Source organism: Falco naumanni, chromosome 9 (genome assembly GCF_017639655.2).
Source record: "Falco naumanni isolate bFalNau1 chromosome 9, bFalNau1.pat, whole genome shotgun sequence".
In the NCBI taxonomy this organism is placed as follows: Eukaryota; Metazoa; Chordata; class Aves; order Falconiformes; family Falconidae; genus Falco; species Falco naumanni.
The window spans coordinates 1,719,766-1,744,153 of NC_054062.1; the positions used below are offsets into that span (position 1 = coordinate 1,719,766).

General features: G+C 43.0%; 1 protein-coding gene and 1 long non-coding RNA gene across 4 annotated transcripts in view; one reads left to right on the forward strand and one right to left on the reverse strand.

The window, feature by feature from the left end:
• Positions 1–17,086, forward strand: part of CDK5RAP2 (CDK5 regulatory subunit associated protein 2) — an 83,207-nt gene extending 66,121 nt beyond the window's left edge. For all 3 annotated transcript variants that reach the window (XM_040607749.1, XM_040607751.1, XM_040607752.1), the window contains 10 exons: positions 1,296–1,412; positions 3,291–3,480; positions 3,696–3,817; positions 5,201–5,449; positions 7,081–7,164; positions 7,291–7,550; positions 9,868–10,014; positions 12,003–12,141; positions 15,518–15,564; positions 16,441–17,086. In XM_040607749.1, the coding sequence (XP_040463683.1) occupies positions 1,296–1,412; positions 3,291–3,480; positions 3,696–3,817; positions 5,201–5,449; positions 7,081–7,164; positions 7,291–7,550; positions 9,868–10,014; positions 12,003–12,141; positions 15,518–15,564; positions 16,441–16,500 (1,415 nt within the window). In that variant the 3' untranslated portion in view covers positions 16,501–17,086. The remainder of the gene's footprint in view (positions 1–1,295; positions 1,413–3,290; positions 3,481–3,695; positions 3,818–5,200; positions 5,450–7,080; positions 7,165–7,290; positions 7,551–9,867; positions 10,015–12,002; positions 12,142–15,517; positions 15,565–16,440) is intronic.
• On the reverse strand, positions 16,751–21,934 carry LOC121094331. The gene is made up of 3 exons (XR_005829810.1): positions 21,780–21,934; positions 19,046–19,199; positions 16,751–18,652 (listed from the first exon to the last, which is right to left on the reverse strand). It is a non-coding gene; the product is annotated as an uncharacterized LOC121094331 (long non-coding RNA).
• Between the last annotated feature and the right edge of the window lie 2,454 nt (positions 21,935–24,388).

Below are 24,388 nucleotides of genomic sequence, written 5' to 3' on the forward strand. Positions count from 1 at the left end.
CAGTTGGGATTACAATAAAATGAGATTGCTCAGGGGAAGTGCAGCACATCAAGTTGAATTGAACTGCCAGAGCTGAAAGGTATCCTCCTCATACATTCCACTAATTTTTTTGCCAGCTAGTTATTTCTCTATTAAGCAAATAGTTGACACTCATGTAGTTACCTCAAGTTGTACAGCATAGGAGATACTGGGATAACCAATCAACTGAAAAATACTTCTAATAGTAATGTTAATTCCGGTGGGTCCTGAATTGTTTTACTGACTATAAGCAGGTTCTAAAGGGCAATAGCAATTACTTGACTTGCATTTCAGAGGCAGCCACCCTGAGAGTGGAATGTGGCACTTTTCAGACCGTACTGTAACATTACACATCGCTGTGGGAGGAATAGCATAAATACAGTACATTATGAGGATTACCTAGGCTGGAATTTGACTGACTGGGTACAGGATTTAACACCTATATTCATACAACTAGCACAATAAAAATCCTCACGGTAGGATTCATCACCCTTAAGTTTCTAAATGTTAGACCTCTAAATCTGTGCCGGTTGCCCAGAGCTTCTCATGGAGGCACGGGAGAGAAGTACGTCTCTTCGGAGGATAGGGCATCTCATCTGCAGGGAGGTGTGTAGAGGGTACGTCGGATGAGTCGCTCTCTGGAGGTGCCTGGTTGATCAACACTGGTTCAGTTACCTAAGTTTTAGATACCTGAATTTAAGAGGGATGAATCTTCATCCCTGTGATCCCAAATGGGTTCTCAGTTTGTAATCAGAGCCAAAGACAGTGACTCCAGCCTTATGCTCTAGGCTGGCGTGGCAGCAAATCTGTTCGCTACAGACTGTTTACGTTCCTTCCTACATTGACCACCATGGATTAGCTGGTAGAATGTAGTGGTCCTCTGCAGTGCTGTCACTAAATACAACAGAGTATGCACAGGGAAAGACGGAAATATATGGTAAACCTTCCTACAGTTTGCATTATTTTCAAAGAATAGCAATGTCACAAAATACTCCTGTTGGTATTGGCTGATAGGTAAAGACTGCCCGGGCTAATTTTGCAATTTTGGTAATAGTCGCCCAGCAATGAGAGGTACTTGTGATTCAGGGCTTTGCATTACTTGGCATTAACCTGAACTGCCTTTTATTCTGTAGGGATAACCTTCAAAACATATAGGGGAGAAATATCTTTCAGAACATGTTTTTCCTGCTATTTTTTAAATTGTTCTTGTCTGGAAAGTTTAATCTTTAATGACCTAGAGATGACTCATAAATCATCTTTTATGTATATATTTATAGGTTCTGCAAACATTTTTATCCATGGCTCAGAGCAGCATAATTCCCTGACTTCTGAAATACATTTCCTGAGGAAGCAAAATCAAGTTCTGAATGCAATGCTAGCAAAAGGATCGAGAGGTAAAAATGTGAAACTGCTTTACAGGAGTGTGCTGCAATTTGTTCCAGATCGGAAAACAATAAAATATTAACAGTCCACTCATTAAACTGACTTAACCATTCTTCCCACCACTGAAATTCCGTGCTCAACTATAAGCATTCAAACTGGGGTTAACTATGATAAAGGAGTAGCAGTAGTGCTCTTTCTTTCTGTTTATTTGTAGCATTTTCCATTTGACACTCACTTTCATTTCTCCATTCTTCTTTTTGCACACCTTTCTTTTTATACATTCTTTTTCCTCTTCCCCCTGTGCCTTTTATTACTATTTCTCTTCCTCCTTTTTCTCCATGCTTCCATTCTGAAGCCCTTTAAAAGAGAAAGAGAGAGAGAGAGAGAAAGCCATAGAATAGCATTATTGCTGAAAATGAAGCCATTCGGTACGGAAGAGTTGCAAAGGGAAGCAAACTACTTACACTTAGGTTCCGAAGGCTGCTACAGAGGCTTGACTGGACAGGCCAAGTCACCTTTCTGGAAGCACTTTAGAAGAGAACAAAACTGAGGGATTCCATTTGGAAGTATTTGTAATCTCAGATTAATTTTAAACTTCTCTCATTTTCAGACCTGTGAACAGAGACGATTAAAGTCTTCCCTCTTCTTTCCCCCCAAGAAAACCAGCAACTTGCCAACTAGGTTCTTAAAAGCAGCTTAAGCCACAATTAGGTTGTAGGTCTCCATATTTTCAGACTCTTTGTGTAAAAGAACTGATGCTTCTACCAGAGTTAGGTATTCTCTCATCTGTTCTGGTGCATCTTGGTGCTTGTCAGTTTGTTCAGGTTCTACTATTTTAATTAATATATCCCTGCTTTTGTTTGTTTCCACGGTTGATGATATGATCTGATAATGCCAGGGTTTCTTTTTTATCAGAACCATGATGAACAGGGTATTGTCTCCCTTGCGTTTTAAAATAATGTTGGTATCTCTGGAGTTTGTGAGCTTCTTTTCCTTTTATTCCTGGATGCACTAGAGAAAGAAAAGGCTCCTAGGTACCTCCTGCATGTTTTGGTCTTAGGTGCTTTCTGTCTCTAGTCTTAGCTTAGCCCTTCAGTAGTGAAAGGCTGGTGATGCACATTTCTAAGAGCACGTGGACATTGCCATTTTCATATGCTTTCAACAAGACTATTGAAGATGAGGGAGTGATTTTCTAACTGTTGGGAGATGAAACGATTCCTCCCTGCTGTTTCTTTGCTAAGATTGCCACCTTCTTTTCCAGTGCTAAACACAGGTCACAAAAAACTCGGGGTCCCGATAAGCCTCTGTGATTGCAGCTCTCAAAATGCTCAGTTGCCTCTATCAGCAATTCTTGTTAGAGAACCAGTTTGGGGAAGTAGCTTGTGCCAAGGAAAGGAGGACTGATATGATACATTGGGTGGATGAATAGGGCTGGGAAGGAGAGGACAGGGGGATTTCTGTGAGGCAAAGATGAACATGGATGCAACATGCCCTAGAACAATCCTGCCAAGTTCTTTTCTTCTTAAAGAGAAGTCAAATCCATTATTTTATGAGGATTGGCAAAGTCAGTGTGCCTGCTTTGGGATTGTGCTGCCACTAGTTGTTGAATACTATCCTTCCGACCAAATTCCAAGAGGTGTCGGGGCATTTGGCACATAAGGCTGTACACAGGTTTTTGCTGAGCCTTTGTGAGTCCTGGGAGTTAAATGTTGCACATTACAGTAAATGCATCTAGCAAAATTAATTAGAAAATTGAAATACTGTAATCCTAAAACTCACAAGAGCAGCTGTTATTTTCTGACAGTCTCTGAAAAAGCTGGTTTTGTTAAAAAGCGTACCTTTAGCAGATCATGGGCATTGCCGATACCTTGTGTCTCTTCTTGTTTCAGATAAACAAAAGGAAAATGAAAAGTTAAGAGAATCTCTTTCTAAAAAGAATGCAATCATTGAGCATCTTCATGAGGATTATGAATGCATCAAGAAAGAAAATGAAAGGTTGCAAAAACAAATTGGCCAAAAGGAAGATGAAATCAGATATCTGACATGTCAAATTTACAGCAGTCGTAATGAATTAAACAGGTATTGATTCTGTCCACATTTAGATGTTCATTTAGAGAAGAAATTGTCAATGTGACAAGCACGTGTTTAGCCGTAGCAATTAACATTAATGAGGTGCATAGATAGATTCAAAATGCAAGAGAAGAATTATGGAGGAAAGGGGAATGGATTTTAGATTTTGAAACAAAATACAGTAATTTAACATTTAACTTAGCTGTTTTATTCGGACTTAACAGGCTACAAACAGAAATTAATGTAAAGGAACATCAGGTCTCTGAGAATGAGAAGTTACTGCAGTCACTCCGAACTGAGATCAAGGTTTATGAAAAGCTGGAAGAAGCAAGAAGGAAGAGGACAGGTATAAGTGCACAGTTGTTTCTACACCCTTAGCCCTTGAAACCCTTCTCTCTGAATATGATCTCGTCAAGGGACAGTAGGGCTAGGTTGCTGTTTGTTTCTACTTGTGTCTACTATGCAAAGCAGAGTTGACAACTTGATGATCAAATGCTGCTTTTTACTTAGCAGTGTAACTGCGAAGTTGAGATGTGTGATATGTTCTGACTAGTCACACTCAAGTTCCCTTTATCTTTTCAGCTAAGCTAAAAACAAATATTGGAGATTCAGTGGCTCAGGCTGGATAAGCTTTGTGGGGATCTTAGATATTTACTTGTCATCTAAATACATGCTGCTGCATCCTCACAGGTGGTGCTTACTTAGGTAGCTTGTGCTGTCTCTTGTCTGAGTACGAGGGTAGTGTCTTCTCCCTAGGGCTGGGGAGAAGGGCTGGCACTGCTTTCTGAATGAGACATTTGATAATTTCCTTTCTGCATTTCTGTCGCTAAAGGTGAGGAGTAGGAATGAGACAGAAGAATTATTCCTACCCCTTTTAAGGAAGCTATACCACCACATAGCTGTTGGTATGGTTGGGCAAAAGAGTGGAATGCTGTTCATTGCTGCAAACCCATTACAGGATCCAGCAAATTTCCCACGGGAAGTTCTTGTAAAAGTTGATTTTTTTTTCTTCCTGCTACTTTAAGTAATATGCCCTACCATCACTGTATTTCATGCCTAGCTGCAGCAGAAGAGTCCTGCTGGCATAAGGTTTAAGCCAAAGTTGGCTCAGGGATGGAAGTAAGTCTCCTTGCAGAACTGGTAATGTAATGAGAGAGCAGCAGCACCCTCCTCGTGCAGTTGAGCCCCTTCCTGCTCTGGAGAACAGTTTGATTTCAGCTTGAAGGAATAAATGGGATTGTTTGTGTACTGACCTTCTTTTATCAGAAGACGAACACAGCTCTTGGTTTTTTCAGGTTCAGATTTGTTCCTCTGGTTGCCAGGTGATCTCTATTTTCTTTTTTTTCTGTGTATAAAATTAACTCCCAGTTCTACTCCATCCCTCCTCCGCACTCCGAGATTACCCATGCCTTTTTCTTTCCCCAGACTGTGCATTAATGCACTTCGAATTTTGTAAATCCTATTCATTCTCCTTTTATTGTATTTTTTTGCTTTTGGCATGAGACTTATTAGCTTTTATGGACAAAGTGAAAAATAATTTTCGACTCTTTAAGAGGGCAGAAGCAATTAAGACATGCTTTTTTTGTCAAACCATTATCTTAATGCTGTTTGTAGTTAATTCTTAATATTGAGGATAACACTGGCTATAATTTACTTGCTCAGCATTCTGGTTATGGCTAATATTATTTTAATTGCTAAAGATGTTGTGTTTCTTTTGAAATTGTCTCAGATCCCAGATGTGATGCATCAGACGAATTCCGAAAAGATCAGAATAATCCACTTGACTTACATGAACTATTGACTGAAATACAGAGTTTGCGAGTGCAGCTTGAAAGAAGCATAGAGACAAACAAGTCTTTGCATGAAAAATTAGAGGAACAGCTTTCAAAAGAAAAGACAGAGGAAGTGGGATCAGTGCCAGCTGTAAATATCAACTGTCTTTTCAAACAAGAATCTCAGCATCATGCAGGACTGAATGGTACTGTGCCATACGTGCTTTTGTTATGCTGCAGAACCTGTGCCTTGTTCTTTACAGATGCTCTTAAAGCCTTATACAACATCAGCTGTATGTTTGGGAGCTGCCTTTCAGATCCCTTTCCTGTTAGAGCTATTAGTGCATGGGGAGGCGGAATGCACGCTGCACTGTCATGTAGCCTCCAGCTGCCACTCCCTTCGCATGCAGGAAAAGCATCTGCAGACGGTCCCTGGGGCGGAAGGGTACCTGCATTAAATTGCCATAGGTTCTCTTTTTAATACAGAGCTATATAGCATTTGCTAAGCGTGAGTACGTTTTACTCGAATGATCAATAAGTGCACTAAATGGTCTTTGTATAAATTAGTTGTCCCCTTTTTGCCCTTGAAGAATATTTTACCTTTATTTCAATCACCGTTAAGTGATGCTGTTTTAGCAAATCAAGGAGAACATAGTGTTTACACCCGGGGTTAGATTATTGTCCCAGTATAGATGTACATGGGATACAGAGGACACTGGAACGTCTTCCTTGCTGCTAAAGTACTCTGCATAGTGACAGCTTTCTGTACTTCCAGTATCAGGCCACTCTTCTACTGCCTGTGCAGATATGCATTGAGTTCTGGGAACCAGTAGTAACGGGGCTTTGTAGGTCCATATGCTTCACCTGAACATGCCTACCTCTGTCGTGCGCACCACACAGAGCAAGCAGCACCAGCCAGAGGATTAGTGTGAGAGCCTGTGAGACATAACAGCGGTTTTTACCACCGTATTTCTTTTGTGGGTCCATCATGTCCAATCGGAATCACACTTCAGATGCAATACATAATGAGCGTAGCTCTGCGCTACTCTGTACAAGTAAGAAAGATGCTGAATGTAGCAAATAACTTCTACAGGTTGGTACCGTTCTCTGTGCACTTTATACTTCAACACTAAATGGCAGTTGTGTGCTCCTTAGGGCCAGTCATGATCGAGTGAGTGTGGAACAGCTCTTGTGGGGAAGCTGTGCCACCAGTATCCCCAAATTGCATTTATTCCTGGTTAGTTTCTAGATAGAATCCTGGATGTTACTTTTGACCTGCATCAGGTAGTGTAGGTAGGAGCTGGAGAAGCTCGTTCTTTCTTCTAAGAAAATGGTGAGTAGAGTTATAATAGCCTGGCATGATACGGACCAGAAAAACTCCTTGGAATGTCAGCAGATGAATTTATTACCTTTTGAGATGTATTGTGATTAGTCTTTAATCATAGGTATGTAGGGACTTTGGAAGGTCTGAAGAGGGGGAGTATAGATAAGATCTTTAGTGTGGTGTATGGCTGTGGAGAGCATCATACGTTCTGTGGAGTTAACGGGAAGCCTATGTTTGTTAAATAAAATGTCTTCATTGGAAGTATTGTAGACTTCCTGACTATGACTTATTTTTGAAGATACCTGAAGCTCTGGGTAGATGCTAAAAAGATAAATGTAGGTAAATACTGGAAGATACATGGTGTGGTACTAGAAAATTAGCTGTGTTTCCCTGCTTCCACAGTCCAAGTGCAGCATCAGCAAGAAAAAGGAACAGAAGTAGAGCTAGGAAGGTTTTTAATGCCTGTTGCCTTCTAATGATAAACTCTTCCTTGTCCTGTCTTAATATATACAGAAAATCTTTGCAAATGCCCTGCTGCCAGCAGAAACATTTGTGAGCTGCAGAAGCATGGACATTGCATTTCGCTGCTGAAAACAGGTACATCCCAAAGTATCTTAAACGTGCATGTTATCAGTGTCCCAGACTTGCTACTTAAGAGAAGTCTAGTGTCAATTAGTACTACATATAAAGATTAAAAAAAAATAAACTATTTTTCTGTCCCAGGTACGCACTTGGCCTCTAAAGACGATTTGGACAGCACTTCACACTGCAGTAGCACTTCATCTTCCAGTACAGCATGTACCCCTCGCCTTGTGCCTGGACATCGCATGTGGGCAGACAAAAATGGGCGCCACGTTCTGGGCTTGATTGAAGATTATAATGCCCTACGGAAACAGATTGCAGAAGGGCAACAAGTTGTAGCAGAAATGGAGGTTTCTTTACACGAGGTCACTGGTACGAAACTGCAGGAGCCTGGAATAAAGGTAAATAGTGAAAGCTGTTAAAGGATGGTGAATTTTACCTAGAGGTGCAAAACGTATGGGTTGCAAAAGCACAGAACTAGGTTAATGGTGCAGCAGGCACCATTAACCGAATAACTCTGCCAGGACATCTCAGCCTTGACAGTCCGAGTCTCATCTAGATGCAGGCACCTATTTGTGATTCTGGGTTAATGAGGCTACGGATAAACTAGTTAATTCTGGTCCTTTAATAAGCAATCGTACTTATACTTGCAACTTGAAATGAGGTGAAACTGCTTGCTTTTACTGTGGAAGTTGGTGGTTGTTATACTGGAAATGATAGAAAAGGTAAACAAAAACAACAACAAAAAGAACCCAGATAAAACTCTCAAATGCTTTAGGAAGGGCTTAAACCAGGGGTATGTATCAGTAGCCTAAGGGTAAAAATAATTAAGGAGATTTTCCTGTAATGAAGGTTTGGAATAAACCCAGGAAATATGAGACAAATGAAAGAAACCTGATACACAGCTGATGAAGTTCTCACTTGGTCGTATTCAGCCCTTTAGTAACATCAGGTTAGAACTGTACATTAATGATTGATGTATGCTAATGAGGGTTATTTCATACTAGGAAAGCTTTTTTATGTTTTTCCACTTCCTGGTAGTAGTTGAACACTTTAGCTATATCAGTAACTAGTTTAGAAACTTAAATATCTCATTAATGATCAAATACTATCTTCTAAGACATAGTGCTTCATCTTTTCTGCTTCATGTGTGACACAGTGATACCAAGTCATGGTACTGTTGCTATAGTCTTAATAATTAAACCAATAAAATGTTTGCCTTGTATTGAATAGTGTCAGTCCTTTTCCTCTAGAATCAGGAGAACAACTAGTGTTTCCTTATGGTAATTTTTTCTTATTTAATATTGATGATTTCTGGATACAGTTAATGATAGCATCCTTGGGGTGGATTGAGTAAGACAAATCTGTCTACCAGCTCCAACAAAAGGGAAGGAACCATATATATGTGTCCATGGCAGCTTGTAAGGAAGTAAAAAAAAAACTTAAATCACAACAGGAAAGCCATGGATCAAGCATTTAAAACAACATACTAGTGGTAAAAATAATGAAACACTGGAATCAAGGGTGCTTAGAAATGCTGTTACTGGAGGCGCTTTTAGGAACAGATTATGTAAATGTAAAAATTACATTTAATGCTTTCCTGCCTTGGAGTGGGAAAGTAAACTGGGTGACTAATGAAGGTCCTTTTCACCTCTATGATTTTATGATAATATAAATGATGTAAAAAACATGTTCACTGCTCTTCAAAAACCAGAAGTTCTTAACTACTAAGTAAATTCACGCTACTTATGTTTCTAGTTATAATTAGTAAAGCTATTGAAGATGCAGTCTTCAACAATTCTGAAATTCTTTTTGTGGCATCACATGTGTGCTCACACAGTAAAATGATGTCTGAATGACACTTAAGACTCTCTGAAGTATCATATATTTTCAAATGACCTAGTTAAGATACTGATTATGACTGAAAAAGTAATCTCTCTGTAAGTTTTTAACTTGTTTTGTTGGTGTAAAGATAAAAGCAGTAAGTTTCAAAATTTGCAGTTTCCTATCAAGCTTTACATCACTGAAGTTTCAGACTACTTAGCAAATGGGATATTTTATGTGACAGGAGGATTCTGGTTAGATAACAATGCTGAATAAGTATTCAAATGATGCGCTGCATGGGGCAGGAGCTGTGAATGCTTTTCTTTCATTACCCTTCCCCCTTCTGTATCGCCATTGCTTTGGTAATTCATTTGCTCCCCTTGCATTCTTTGCCTCCTTTATTTCACATTTATGCAATTTCTTCAATTTGGTTTTCTCATCTGTCAGCAGAGGAAAACATTTTATGTGTGTCCTGATAGTTATTTTAGCATTAAATGGAACAGTTTAAAGGGTCTGCTAAGGAAGAAACATCTATATTGCTTCAATTGATGTCTGTAATCATTTGACTTTCAAATAACATGACACAAAATGCAAATGGAGAACGAAGAGAGTTGCCAGCTATTACCATGTGGCATAGCAAATCTAGTAAATATAATCTATTATTAATCATGGTTATTGATTAGGATAAATCCCCTCCCTCCCTGAAATTCTCACATAATGCATAATTCAGCAGTCTTTGTAAACTAACAAATTAGCTTCTGTGGCGCACACAATAGCTGTGTACATCATCTTAAATATGAAATCATACCAGCTGGATTTAAGCCATTAATTAAGATTATATTTTCGTAATGTTTTAAGCGTAAAAAATAACATGTCTCTAATCCTATGGTACAGGTACTGGACCAGGCATCGCTGCATAGCTTTTCTGCAAATGTTCACACGGTACAGCAGATTTTAGAGGAGGCTGCACGTTTACTGAAACTTCTCTGGAGGGTTTCCCTTCCACTGAAAGCTGTACACGGTACTGCTCATGGCACTCAGGTACTATTATGTTTCATTTTGGGGTTTTTGGGTTTGTTTTTTTGGCCTTTTCTGAACTGCTGTAATGTATCAAGGAAGATGCACCAGTTAGGAATGTGTCATTTGGGAAAATCTTTTGAAAATCATGGACCCAGGATGCCCAGTCTCTGGACACATGGATTTAGTCAGCTCTCATCACCGAAGGCTGAGGCTGAACGTGTGCTGGCTCTCTATCCTGATCGTATTGTATACCGAAGTGTTTATTTACAAAATACTTTATATTAAAGATGTAATCTGCAACCCTGTTACATGATAGTCAGGAAACCTAGGCAGGTGGCAAACGCTCCGTTTCAACAAGAAAAGGTTTGGACTCCCTGTTACAGAACCAAATTCAATTTGATTATGTATATACTGGTAACAACAGAAACTTCAGCAACTTTGATGTAATCTGAGCTACATTTTTCTTTTACGTTTTTTGATGCCTAAGCTGTAAAATAGGATGCTTTTTAGAAAGTGTGACAAAACGCCAAGACAAGTTTTATAACATTTTAACTAAAAAGGATTGCACTATGCAAATGAATGAAAGTAAACTGAATGAGGAATGAATTATCCATACTGTCATAATACACCACTCAGTAATGAAACTGTTTCAAACAATCTAAAGTGTTTTCACTGAGGTTTTTGTGTGTGTTTCTTAAGGGAAGCAGGATATTGCTAAAACCCTCTCCCAAACTTTAGGAAAGTAAACATTTTACATAAAATTTTCATAACATTTTTTAATGTTATTTTCTAGCATCCTTAAATGTGTAAAATCACAGAAGCAGTAAGAATGGTGTCGTCTAATTTATTCACTGATGTTTCAGCTCCATATTTGGGATGTCTTGACAAATGTGTATACTTACATTTTTATCCTTATGTGTATAATCTGTATACACAGCTATATGTTGGCCTGGATTGCAGTATCTGAACATATCTCACACACCACCACCCTCCCCCCGAGGGCTTTCAGTATGTGGGTGATGCATCTAATGCTTTACTGTCGTGCTGATCTAAACCTTCCTGATCTGGATCAGTCACTTCTGAAAATCAGACCTTAATGTGTGGGGGATCTGAGTTCCCAGGACTGCACCTAATTACAGCCTAACAGAATCGATTCTGGAGTTTCTTCTCTTCTTCTCCGACATTCTGAGATCTTCAGGATATTAGATTGCTTCTGATGTCTTAAATGCAGTATTTGAAAGGATGTCTCTTGAAGCTTGATTCTAAAAGATACTGAGCATTCACTGCCTTCTCTGCAGCCCCACAGGAGTTGTGAGTAATCAGTTCTTCTGAAGAGCTAAATGCCAGGGGCGAATTCCAGAAGATACTATTATTTAACAAGTGGCACAACAAGAGAAAAAATATGTACAAGCTTAAGTTTGCATGAGGATCCAGATCAGTGATACTATCAGACTATGTCAGTGCTACTCATAGTCCTGTTTTACAAGATACTAACCGTAACTTGGTTGGAATTGGTGTTGAAAACTGAACCTTAAATAATGATACTGCCAAATAATTTTGCAATAAACTGTCTTGGTCATTTGTACAATGCCTTTTAGCCCTCTTATAAAGGCAGCGTGAACCATTAATGGAACACTGGAGAAGGAAGCTGGAGGTTCTGAACCTGGCAGAAGGATACCTGCTGATCCCACAGCACTGGCCTGCCTTATATTTTCTGGTTGAGGGGAATGGAAGTTTAAAACCAAAAATAAGCACTGGTGTTAAGAATTTTCTCAGACTAGCATAAAAATTAATTGCACTAAAAGCCAGCTAAGCATTGTCTCTTGGCAGATGTCATGGAATCGTGTGTCATCAGGGATGTGAATATGGAAGGAGAGGCACTCAATGTTGTTTCACTCGAGTTGTTCATACTCTAAGGAAGCTTGAGGTGTCTTGTACAAAAGTATTTAGTAATTCACGGTGTACAGACCACTTATATAATACTTTAATATTTTTTTCTCTCAAATTAGGATGAAGGAATGAAAGCAGAAATACTTAGATTACGTAAGAAACTGTCTGAGCAGGAGAAGAAGTTACATAGCACAGTGAAACGCTTGCACTCCACAAACCAGCTGAAGGAAAACATGGAGAAAGTCATCATTGACCAGTGTAAGTGTGTGCTTTATTATAGGTTCTTATTTTATTTTTGTTGTCTGTGCCTATCTCTAAAATTGGAGAAGAAACAAAATTAATATAGGTGCCCATTCTTCTGCAATTGCTCTGACTGGTGCTTCCCTGTGCCCTGTCAGTTGTTAGTGACAAAACAATTCATGAGGTTCTGACTGTAATAGAACTGATGGCACCTCATTCAAATGGGAAGAAGTTGCCCAACTGCAAAAGACTGCATAGAGTATCATGAGAAGCAGTTTGTGATTTTACACAACCCACAGATAATGTGTCAGTCTATGCAGCTGCCACTAATTGCTGCTGATTTCTTGAGTTATTCCATTTCAGGTAATGCCATTCCCAAGTTGTACTATCCTACAGCAGTGCCAGACAGAGGCAAAGTTACTGTTGCTGTAGACCATTCCAGCCAAAGTTTTTGACGTTGTCTTTGTCAAAATGGCGATTTTGCCTCAGTCTTGATAAATGTGGAATTAGGCTTTTAGAGTTTCTGAGGTGTCTGTCTGTTGCATGTGTCACACCAGATAGCTGAATGCTGGGAAAAGGCAACGCAGCAGCAAAGGAGATTTGTCAGTGTTCTACACCAGACTGAGAAGTGCAAGAGAACAGAAGGCTCAGAACGAGGGAAACAGAAGCTTACTATGAGTCATTTTGTAAAGAAAAATTAGGATGTGCTGTGAAATGATATTTTACCCTTAGCAGCTGTATCTAGAAAATATCTGGAAACAGGAAGACAAGTGGGATATGGACTGTTTTGTAGCTGTGTTAAGCCAGGTGTCTGAAGAGATGCATCTCTTCTGCTTTAGAGTTTAATCACTCATCAGAAGAGATTTGAATGGAGCTAACCTCTTTTCTACCTTCATGCTATGGTAATATGTGTATTGCAGGAGGAGGATTTAATTTTCTTCTTAAAAAAATAATTATCCTTCTCTTAGGAGGTGGGACTAAGTGACTTATTAGTCTATGCTGGAATGGCACTTGTGGTATCAGTTATCTAGACTGTAAAATGTTACACATCATACAAAGTTATGAAAATGGCCACAATACTGTAAGTGACTCAAGTCATTTAAGTGCAGTGTAGAGGAATAAATGTTATTTTGCTCCATAGCCTGTAGCTTTTCTAAGGTACATGTCTCTTCTGCCTGCAGATTATTATTTTTTTTGTTTAAAGCATTTGTGGGCTGGGTTTTGGCCACTTCTTCCAGAATTTTTGTATTAACTGATGTACAAGTTACTTATATTAAATCCAAAACTATGTTTTGTTCAGGTTTTACAGTTAAATAGCTCAGTTTGGGGTTGTCATATAAGAATCAAAGCTATTCTGTTCTGTCTGTCCACATTCTGTCCCTGGGGCAGAGGTACTGGTTTAGTTTGGTCAGTTCCTGGTTCCAGTGACAGCGCAGACGTGCTGGGTAGTTTCAGCAGGGCTGGGCAGGGTATATATCAACTGAGATTTTACCCTTATGGCCACACGTTACCCCTGCACACAGCCACTTCACCCGCCCATACGTTCAGAAAGAAATGGCACATCTCCCCCTTACTTTGCTCGCTCCTTTTCAGGGCATTAAGCCTCATCCAAACTAGGTCCTAATAGAACGAAGCCTGCATTTTCTGAGATCTCCTTAATGCAAAGTGCTGCCTGGCTAGCAGCAGCTTTGATGTTAGTGTCATAGCCTCTAAATTCTTTTCATGTACTGAATTTAATATTTTTGATTTAGAAAAATCTAGTTTGCCAGGTGAAATGAATTTACTAGCAGAGTTCTTTATGAGCAGAGAGCACTCTGCTACACAGAAAGACTGAGATACGATTTTCTGTAAGTTTCATTGATTATGGAGATTATGGATGTCAAGTTACCTTTGCCTTAAAGAGCAATTTCAGAAATGTTTCTAAATTGTGTCTGTACACAAATTCCTGACCAAGCATAAAACAAAACTGGTGGATCATCTGAAGCTGCTGGACTTTGTTAGGTTGTTTACGGTTGTTTTTGATATTTCTTCTTTTCTCTTTTTGCTAGTAAGAAAGCAAAGGCATCACAGCAGGTGACCTTGCCTGCCTTTATTCTCCAAACATCCTGTTAGCTGGCCACTCCACTGAGGATATGCAGGTTCCCTCTGTTATTTAGTTGAGCATTCCTAAATATAGTTGGAGGCAGAGACTGGAACATTCTTGCAGCTCAGAGTCTTCTGTGTGCTTTCTCTGGCAAGAGAACTCACTGCTTATAAACCTCATCTGAACCTCTGAACATGTAACAATGCAGTGCCAAATTGCAGTAATCTGCCAAGGGTATAATTATCTCATGACAGCTATACCCTTGGAGTTGTTGGGTTCTTATTATTGTAATGAAAAATCTTTATTATGGCTAAATTGTGTATTTTTGAGATTGGAATATTAAATTGGTACTTGTGAATGGTATTTTTCAGCAGATATGGAGCTGACATAGATTAGAGAATCACATATTTAACCTGACATTTCTAAATATCAGTTTTGTTTAGAAGCATCCCGTCCTCCTCACAGGTCTTGCGCTGTCCCCACAGAGGCAGACTAGCTGGATGAATAGAGAAAACTTGGAACCCTTCAGAGCGAGCCACTGGCATGATTTCCCCTACGCGTGTATCGGTTGCTTTGTCCTTGAACTGCTGGAGGATTTGGCTGACTTCTTTTGCCATCTGTCCTCTTCCCAGCCCATCATCCCCCATAACCTCTCCACTGTGCAGTTTTTCTCCCCCTCCTGCTCCCCCCAGCACAAGTAGGCTGCCTAATAGATCAAATTATAGTTAGATCATGCACCATCTCCCCTTAAAAATTAACAGAAAGTCTTCCTTTGATGACTTAGGTGAAGGGAACCAGGTCATCAGTATCGCAGGGCACTGTTTGTATCGGTGATGTTAAATGCAGTGATGAGCTGTGCTTGTTTTCAGTAGCATTCTTGGTATGGTGGGAAAAACTTTAAAAACACTTCCCTGACGTTTAGATTTGAAAAGCAGACGGTGTGCTAGACGGAACATGGGCTGCGGGTAGGAAGTGGCATTCAGGGGGTGACACTGCTTGGGACCTGCCCTGTGGTCCTGAGTGTCCCCCCACCCCCTGTGCTGTCTGCTTGTCCAGCATCGCCCCTTAACCTTCTGGTGGTGCAGCTGGAGGTTTGTACATCAGCCTGAGCTTCTGAACAGGGAGTAACCATTTCGCATTTTGGTGAGTAAGAAAGTTGAAGTGGTGGGGGGAGCTGTGTGAGATTGCCTGGTCTCTGCCCATCACACAGATGTGAGTTCATACATTTTTTAATATTTGGTCATAAGACTTGAATACAGGGAATATAGAAAGACTGTGCAGTATTGTTTGTAATCTCCTGTTTGTTTCCAGTGGTTTTAACTCATGATGTCTTGAAGAAGGCTAGAGGAAACCTGGAAGTAAGTAAAATTCTTGCTTGCTTTTAATTCTTTGGTATATACTCATTAGAAATATGCATTGCTGTGTCAGTAGTACTTTGCAGAATTAGTCTGATTTGCTTTAGATTTGCTACCTAATCAAGTCTGGGTGACAGCATTTTACTATGATAAACATTCTGCAATGTTTGATGTTTGAATTAGAGTTTTATGACTGACCACGTAAACAGCTAAACCCTCTCCTCTCTGATGCTTTCCCTAGATTAATATTCATGTCTGTCTTCTTCTTCCAGGAGTTTATTTTCAGCACATCACAATCCAATAACCTGTCTACTGAAAAAGTTCACAAAAGTCACCCTTATTTAAAGCCTGTGTATGTGTTAATAACTGGTGGTGCTTTTTAAAAAAAATATAGACCCAACAGGCAAAGCTTTTGCAACCACCCTTTTGCTAATGCAATGTATTAAATTAGTTTGAGTGTTCAAGTAATCACTGTTTGGATTTGATTTCTCCCAGAAGGTTCAGACTTCAGTCCCAGAAGGATGTAATGCACCTCTTGACTCCTAAATCCCATCCTTCTCACACACTCCCCTCTGAATGACATTTCTCAGCCCCTCCTTAAATTTCCCTCTAACCTTTTCCGTGAATCTCTTCTCCCTTATCCTCATCAGCAGTGTCTTCTTGAACACTTCCCTGTGCAGCGGCTGTACTGTTGTCTCAGCCCTACCTGAGTTAGAAAGTGATGACATAAACCAGTCTTTCTGCTTACAGAAGTCTTACCGCTTTAATTTGAAGATCTGCTGAACACAGAAGCTCCTATTTGCAGCATTATGGCCCAGGGACAAATTGTGTGCATTTGAAGTACTGTAAAATAGTAATAATTATTGCTTTTCTAACCAGGTCCCACCAGCTGAGAATCAAAAATCACCTTTCTGTACCAGCAAAAAAAGGATTCTCTGAAGGAGAAGGTTCCACTTACAAAGACTGGTCCTGTGATTGTTGTTTGCTTCTTTATGCCTTACTATTTATTGATGTAAAAATGTTCAGCTCTTTTAATGGCATCAGCCTTTGACCAAAAAAAACCAGACATAAAAAGACATCTTTTGGTAAATAACTTATTTAACATTTTCTGTAATGTAATGATGGTTTTTAATATTTATTACAGAAGCAAGGTACTGGAGGTATTGAAGAAAAGCCAGTTGTTTTTTTAAAAGTTGGCTAATTTGAAATTTTATATTTGTACTTGTTATGTTATAAAACTATTTGTTGTTATAGTCACACAGGTCTTGAAAGCGTGATCCACCTTCCCACCTGTTTCTCTACCGCTAAAAGAATGTAGGTTAAAAAAAATATATTGTTGTCAGTTGTCATTGTTTTGTAGCCATCTGAGAAACGTTCAATATTTTAAAGCATTTTAAACATATCTGGAAGGTTCTTCTGGAAGCTGCCTAATGCTGAGCTTTCTTATTGCTCTGCTAAAAACTGAGATGATGCTATGTCTGAAAATGTTACTTAAAAAGCAGACAATTAAAATGAAAAATAATCACTAATGTGTTTGTGTTAGTTCGTTTAAACCACCAGACTTTGAGCTCATACTAAACAAAGAAGCCACCTCATTACCGTGCTCATTTCCCGGAGTTCTGCCCGAGGAATCCAGCCCTTACGGCAGCGTCTGTAAGGTACGGCAGAAGGTGGGAGTGCTGGGAACGTGCGTTCAGGGAGCTGTGATCAGAGGGTGTCCTCCTGCTGACAGAACGTCCCTGTCACCCCCTGCCTCCTCGAGACCTGTACAGAGAGGACGGAAGGCCACGTGAGGGACACAGCCCTCAAACAGTTTTGAAAATAAGTCTTTTACTAGGGATTTTTATGTCCCACACCGGTATGTATAGTAGCGATATTTTGACAGGGCCAGAGAACTGCAGCATTAAATGTGCCCGGTTGTGCTCTGCTCGTCCTGCCTGCTGCCTTTTCAATGTTGCCTCCGGTTTGAGCTGCCCGAGCAGCCAGTTTCAGAGCAGAGCTGACTGCTTGCAGTGGCAAAGTGAACTGGGAAAAGAGTTTAGTTGAAGTTATGGTCTTGGTAGGGTAAAGTGATTTTTTTGGTTACAAAAGTAGGCTTTATGGTGCAATCATGACCTGATTGAACTAAATAAATTTCACACACAGTGTGATATTTTTTTTTTATGTTTTCCAAGTTTATGATGTCCCCGTTATGCAAGATAACTTGCCTCCGTCATGTAAGAAGGTTAGCACCAGGCCTGGGAAATCTCTGCGCAGGACTGGGGTTGTATTGGGTCCTTGGCTATTGCACCCCAGAACATAACCGGTGTGTACGAGGCTTCCACAGAAGATGAGTTTGTGCTCACTGGAACACGGCTGTGGCGACAGCCTGCGGTTGCAGCTCTGAGCTGGCCAGGTAGTTCTGCCTGGTCTGGTAGGTCATGCACAACACACAGAGGCTCAGACAAGTCAGAATCGGTCCCCTCCTCCCCCTGAAGCTTTGGTTTGCTTGGAGTAGTTTCCCAGCAGTTTGATGATACTCAGCTAACTCTGAATACCACAAAGATGCTTTAAATCCCATTGCTTCTAAATTGCAGATTCATATTAAATGTTTGTCAGAGCTGTTGTGTCCTCCCGTTGGGCAGGCCTACACGCCTAAGTTCTGGGCGGTTACCGGTGTGATAGCTTGGTGCCACACAGGTCACATCGGCACTGGTTAGCGGGATGGCTGGTCATATACCATACTCCCACAAGCCATTGTGCACGTGAGCTTGTAATAAAGAGAAACAACCTAAAGCCGTGTGCTTTCAGGGTGGCCGTTCCGGTAGTCCCCGGTATGACCTGCTTTTTGCAAGCTCACAGCAATGGACCTTCTCTAAAGTACAAAAATGGATTTAACGGGGAGGTCCCACAGCCTGCCTGGAGGTGTCGTGCTCTGAGAAACGTTCTGTGCCTTGGAGATCCCAACCGGCATCCTTACCTGAGCCAGCCTGAGCCTCCGCCTCAAGTCCTGGCTGCTGAGTACTTGCACTCCTGGTCCATCAAGGGAAATGACAGCTCAATAGCAAAACGGTGTCTTTAGCTGGCAGCAGGGGGAGGCAAACTCATTTGTCTGGATTAGAGGAAAGATGCCAGAAAAACTGGAAAAGTTAAAAATAAACTTTGCAAATTGAAAAAGGGGGAGGTAAGGGAAGAGCATGCAGTCAGACTTGTTCTTCAGTCTCTTCACACGTTATTGTCCTCACAGCTCACTAAAAACGTCAAGTTAATTTTACTAAGTAGCTAAATTATAGACACTCAGATGTAATCAGAATCTGCTATACATTTCAACTTTCAAAATTAATCATCCTACATTTTTGAGTTATAACACCTGAAGGAAACAGCTGTACATCTATATATAGTACACCCATGCTCCTGGTCGTCTTGCAGCCTCCCCCCCCCGATATGTACTTAAATAAATAAATAAATAAAAATCTTTCCCTTCCTGAGATGATTTGCCACTTACTTCTTGCTAGCCCCTGCTGTGCCCTCCTGGAGCGCTTCTCCTGACCCCTTTTCCCTTCTGATCGGCTCCAACGGCTGCATCGAGTTCACAGCAGAGCGTGCGCCTGCGCTGGGCAGGGAAGGGGACATCACACCCACTGCTGACAGTGGGTTAACTAGGGGGAAAAATGTAGCATATCATTTTTACCTCTTTAAAAACAGATGATCCTACGAGATCAAAGTATTTCATCTTAATGAGACGTGCCTCTTAAACACACACAATTTATTGGGCTGGTTTAAAAATAATTAAAAAAAAACCCACAAAAAAAGCTTACCAGATGGAGGGCTATAGAAGACAAAGCTTATGGAGTGTTAAACTTTGTTCCCATTAAACAAAATTAAATTTTCCTTTAAAAATAATTATGCAGGAGAAAAATAAGCAGCATAAGCAAATGGAATTAAAAGAGGAGCTCATTTGCTTAGTGAGTTCCTGCCTGTACTTTCATTGTATGTGCAAGGTGAATTGAAACATTGCTGAGAGAGTGGTTCAGGAGCGAGCGTTTGAGTACACGAAGGGAGGCTTGTGGGTCTGTTGGCTCTACCTGTGACCTTGAACCTTTCCGCTCTGTTCTCAGGCTTGCAGACCAGTTGAGACTAGGAAAAGAAGAAAGAAAAAGAAAAATAAAAAGGAAAGGAAAAAAAAATATAAAGGAAAGGAAAATAAAAAGGAAAGGAAAGAAAAATAAAAAGGAAAGGAAAGAAAAATAAAAAGGAAAGGAAAGAAAAATAAAAAGGAAAGGAAAGAAAAATAAAAAGGAAAGGGCACGGCTGGGAGGCTGCGGTCACAGCTTAAGAACAGCGTTGTAATTACCTCTGCCAAAGAGAACAAATAGAAATAATATTCAAAAATCACAGGTGGTTGGTTGTATTAAAAATAAATCAATGCTAATGCATTCAAGCGTTTAAAAACAAAAGCGCAGCAGATCCGTGTGGTGTTTTAATCTTGACAAAAGCTGCCAGTTCCATTTTTTGCAAGGGAGCTGGTGAGGCTTTGCGGGATGCCGGGGCAGGGGGAGGGGACCGGGGCTCCTGGCAGGGGACAGAGGTGCCGGTGGAGGGGGCAGAGCACTCGCCACAGCTGCGCCCCGAAAGGCTGAGCAGAGGGGAACGCGCCCTCTTTACATTTTGGGTTTATTTTGAACGCTCCTGAACCTAGACGGAAAGCAAATCCTGTCATCACTTCGAAATTCAACAGAAATGACAATATGGGAAGAAAAACATAAAAAGAAAGTGACAACGCTCTTTGGAATTCTGTTGACACCAAAAATCCCAATTTACAAGCAGCCAAAGCCTGACCCCCGGTCACCTGCAGACAGGAGCTGCTGGAAGCGGTGGGTGCCCAGAGCTTTTCCAGCCTGGAAGCAGGCGCAGGGCTTTGCTGGGAGCGAGACGGAGGGTGAACCACTGCGGTGCAAACCAGTACTGAAGCCCTTTGGTGCCCCAGCAGCCACGTCTAGGTGGCTGTGCACAGGGACCCGCACCTCCAGGCGTGGGGGCTGCTGCTGGCAGAGGCCGTTTGGCCTCTGGATGTTGCAGACACGCTGGGCAGGCTGAGACCCTCCAGCAGGAGCCTTCCCGTGCCCGCAGTGCGCTCTGCAAAGCCCGGCACGCCGGTCTCGATTGCGGGTCTGTAACAACTTGGAAAAAAGCCGTTTGAATAGCCCAGGTACACGCTCCCCATTTCTACGCCCTGCTTTCCCTTCCCGACCTGGTCCATCCCTGGAGGCGTTTAAAACCCGCTTAGCAGCGGCGCTCAGGGTTAGCGGTGGGCTTGGCAGTGCTGGGTGAGTGGTTGGGCTTGATGATGCTAAAGGTCTTTTCCAAGCTACGTGAGGTGATCCCTCCCTTGGTACCCTGGACCGCTTCTGGCCCTTTCCGGGACAGCCACTAGATGGCGAAAGCACGTTGTGCCGGCCGGGAACCGGCCGCAGCTCCGGGAGCCGCTGTGGGACGAAGCTGCGGAGCCCGCAGGTACCTGCGGCCGCGGATGCCCCAGGCTCCTGCTCCTGCCTGGGAACCTGCGATAAACCCAGGCACACCTTGCCTGGCCCGGCCTGGGCTCGGTGGTGCGAATGACATTAAAAAGCTGAGCGTTGGACTCCGTGCTTACCGACTTACCAGTCACCCCCCACCCCACCCCCAGACCAACAGAACCCCAACCAACCCCCAATGCAATCCCAAAGAGTCCCAAACTGCCCTGCATTGAGGCGTAGTGACCCAGAGGCCACCGGCGTTACCACCAAGGTGCTGTTACCGGCACGTTTGGTGCTTGCTGGTGTTTTGGTGCTGCCCTTTGCAGTGCTGCACCCCTCCAGGCCCCCCACCCCCCCACGGCCCCTTCAACAAGCTTTGCCTTCCAGGGCAGACGGCGCTCAAGGGTGCCCGATGCTCGGCTGGGTGCTGCAGGCAGCTCAGCACCAAAACACTGACCCCTGCTGCAACTGCAGCCCCGCTGGGTGGGCGCCCAGCCCCTCGCCCTCCGGGTGAAGCAAGGGCAGACCAAAGCCCGGCTGCCCCTACAAAGGCATTTTTCCCCACCCCAGGCTCGGCAGCAGACCCCCAGGGTCACCCACCAGGCTGCAGGGGGGAGCCCCGGTGAGGGGCAGCGGGCTGCCGCACCTGCCACCCAGCACCGCGTCATTCGGATTTAGCCGGGATGAAGTGTGCGTGCACAGGGAAGGGGCTTGGTCGCTTACATCGTGCAGCTGTAGCATCCATCTGCAGAAAACATCCCTTGCAGGGAGGGCAGGCTGCGTCCTCCAGCTTCTCCGTGCTGCCAAGGTGGGGCGAGCCAATGCTGCTACCCAGCTGGGGGCACCAAGGAATCAAGGAAGATTTCAAGTCACTTTAGTGGCCCATTCCCACCTTTCTATCCCCCTACCCACCATCCTCCCACACATTAAAATCTGTATTTTGCACAGCTCGCTCCTGGCTCCAGAGAAACAGCACCAAACCTGGCTCCGGGCATCAATGCAGACTTGCAACACATCTTTGCAAACCAGCAAATTGAAAGCGCTAAATGAACCAACACGCATGCCGTTTTCCTACCTATCTGCCCAGGAATCCACTCTGACAAGTTCCCAACACCACCAGATTGCCCCTCACACACCGGCACAGGCAGCCCTGGGCTCCCCCCACCCACCTGCGGGCTGTGGGACCCGCTGCCACCCCTGCCCCGTCCTGGCTTCAGACCTGCTGCTCCGCACTCGGCAACCACATTGTCTTTATCATTATTTTTTTATTTTCATTGACCCTCCTGCAAAAAAGCTCTGGGTGCCTATTTTTTTTAATGTGTTTACTGTGTCATTTCTTTAGAAAGATACTTGTTACAATTATTTTTTTTCCCTCTGTCCCCCCAGCCCCATTGGAGGAATCTGCTTGGGTAATTTGTTGAAGCGGGTTGCTGGGGCATACATTATGCATGAGATGCAATCTTTATTTTTGCACTCCACTGTGTGCATTCTGAAACAGGAATGGCATCGCGTGCCTGCACACAAAATGAACATTAGCAGCTCAGGAAAAAAAAAAAAAAAAAAAGAAAGAAAAAAAGAAAATGCCCATTTATTTAAAGGAAGGCAAAAAAAACCCCCTCCGCTCTTTCAAGCTGTTCTAGCTGGGATTGCTCAGAGCAGCTAAGCAGCAAGAGCAGTCAAGTTGTTCACACTTACACCCCAGTATTGACTACACTGGCTCAGAGCTGCCACATTTGGTGCGACCGAGCCCGGGGGGGCTCACCCCACAGCCCCAAACACACCCGCAGCAATGGGGCTCGGGTGGCATGTACCCCCTCCCGGAGAAGGCTCGCTCTCTGTATCGCTGATGGTATTAGATGTATAGATACACACGTATGTGCACGTACACTGGCATTTTTGAGCCCATGCTTCCTTGCTGCTAGCGATAAATGAAGCCTGCGGTCGCCACCCCTGCTGACACGTTCCGTGCTGCAGCAGCTTTCGGAGCGTGTCATGGGGCCAGACCTGGGCAAAACCCCAAAGGCCACGTTCACCACGGCTTTCAGCCTCTTTGCCAGACCTGCCTCTCCCCAGCACCCCCCCCAACCCCACCCCCCTTTACCTTCTCCTGCCCAGGGGCTGGGGGCCCATCTCCTTGGCCAGTTACACTGGGAGCAGGTGGTTTGCTGTGCAGTGAGGGTACGGTAGGAGCCGGTGACACTGGAAGGTCAAATGACTGAGGAGACAACGCTGCTGGGCGTTGTGGGAGAAACCTTCGGGTTAAAGATAGAAAGAAGATGCAGAAAGTTCATAGGCCACCACAACCACCCAGCCCCCTGCGCCACGGTATGTCATGCTTGGAGATCATCTACTATTATTTAGCGCAGTAAGATGTGTAGCTTTTTTAAAAGTCCATTAAAACCCAGCTGCAACACTGGTGTCCTCACCAACCTCTGCTGCAGCGCAGCCCTCAGCACCTCCATCACCTCCCTCGCCCAGCAGCCATGGTGGGCAGGGGGCTTCCCCTCCAGCCCCCTGGTGGGCTACGGCCAGCGCTAGGGCACCCTGCGCCGGGAGGGGGGCGAAGCCTCCTGCTCTGCCACTCATGGGCACGGCAGCTGGAAACGGCTGGAGGAGAAAACGAAGGACGAGAAACCAGGTCTGTTAATCCCAAGAAGAGCATGAGAACTGGAAGAGAATCAGAAAGTGGCCCCTGAGAAGGAATAAAGGGGAAAAAAAAGATGTCAGAGAATGAATAAGAGGGAGAGAAAGAGGACATGTGGAAAGGAAAAAGGAACCAGGTAAAATGGGGACCAAGATATAAAGCCAATTATTTTTGATTCTTTGGCTTAGGGGCTAATTTATTACAGCGGTAAATCATGCTTAGGATAGGTAATACAGCGGCCAGAGCCTGGACGTTATTTAGACAGTGTAATCATTATATTAATGCTCAGAAAAGTGGAAAATTTTAACTGCCTATAGGCCACGTCTTACTCTTTACAGTCTCCCCTTCTGCTCAGCAAAAGAAACGTGGCACGTTCCCAGAGCCACGGGGCTTTGTGTGGGGGCAGAAAGGTTTCGTGGGGAGGCACAGGGTTGGGTTTCCTTCTCTTGACATCCCACCCCCGAGCTGGGCTCAGGCTGAGATGCCATATTTTCCTCTCTCCCTGCCCCTGCGCGCTGGTGCTGGGGACGTGCCCACCCACCATTAACCCCAGCAGCTGCTTGGGCAGATATAAAGATGTTAAAAAAGAAAGAACTATATGTGTACATGCTAGCTGGTGTATGCCCCATGCATCCCGGTGAAGGGGAAGGTGGGGATATGAGAGCTTCAGCCGTGACGTCTGGGGTGG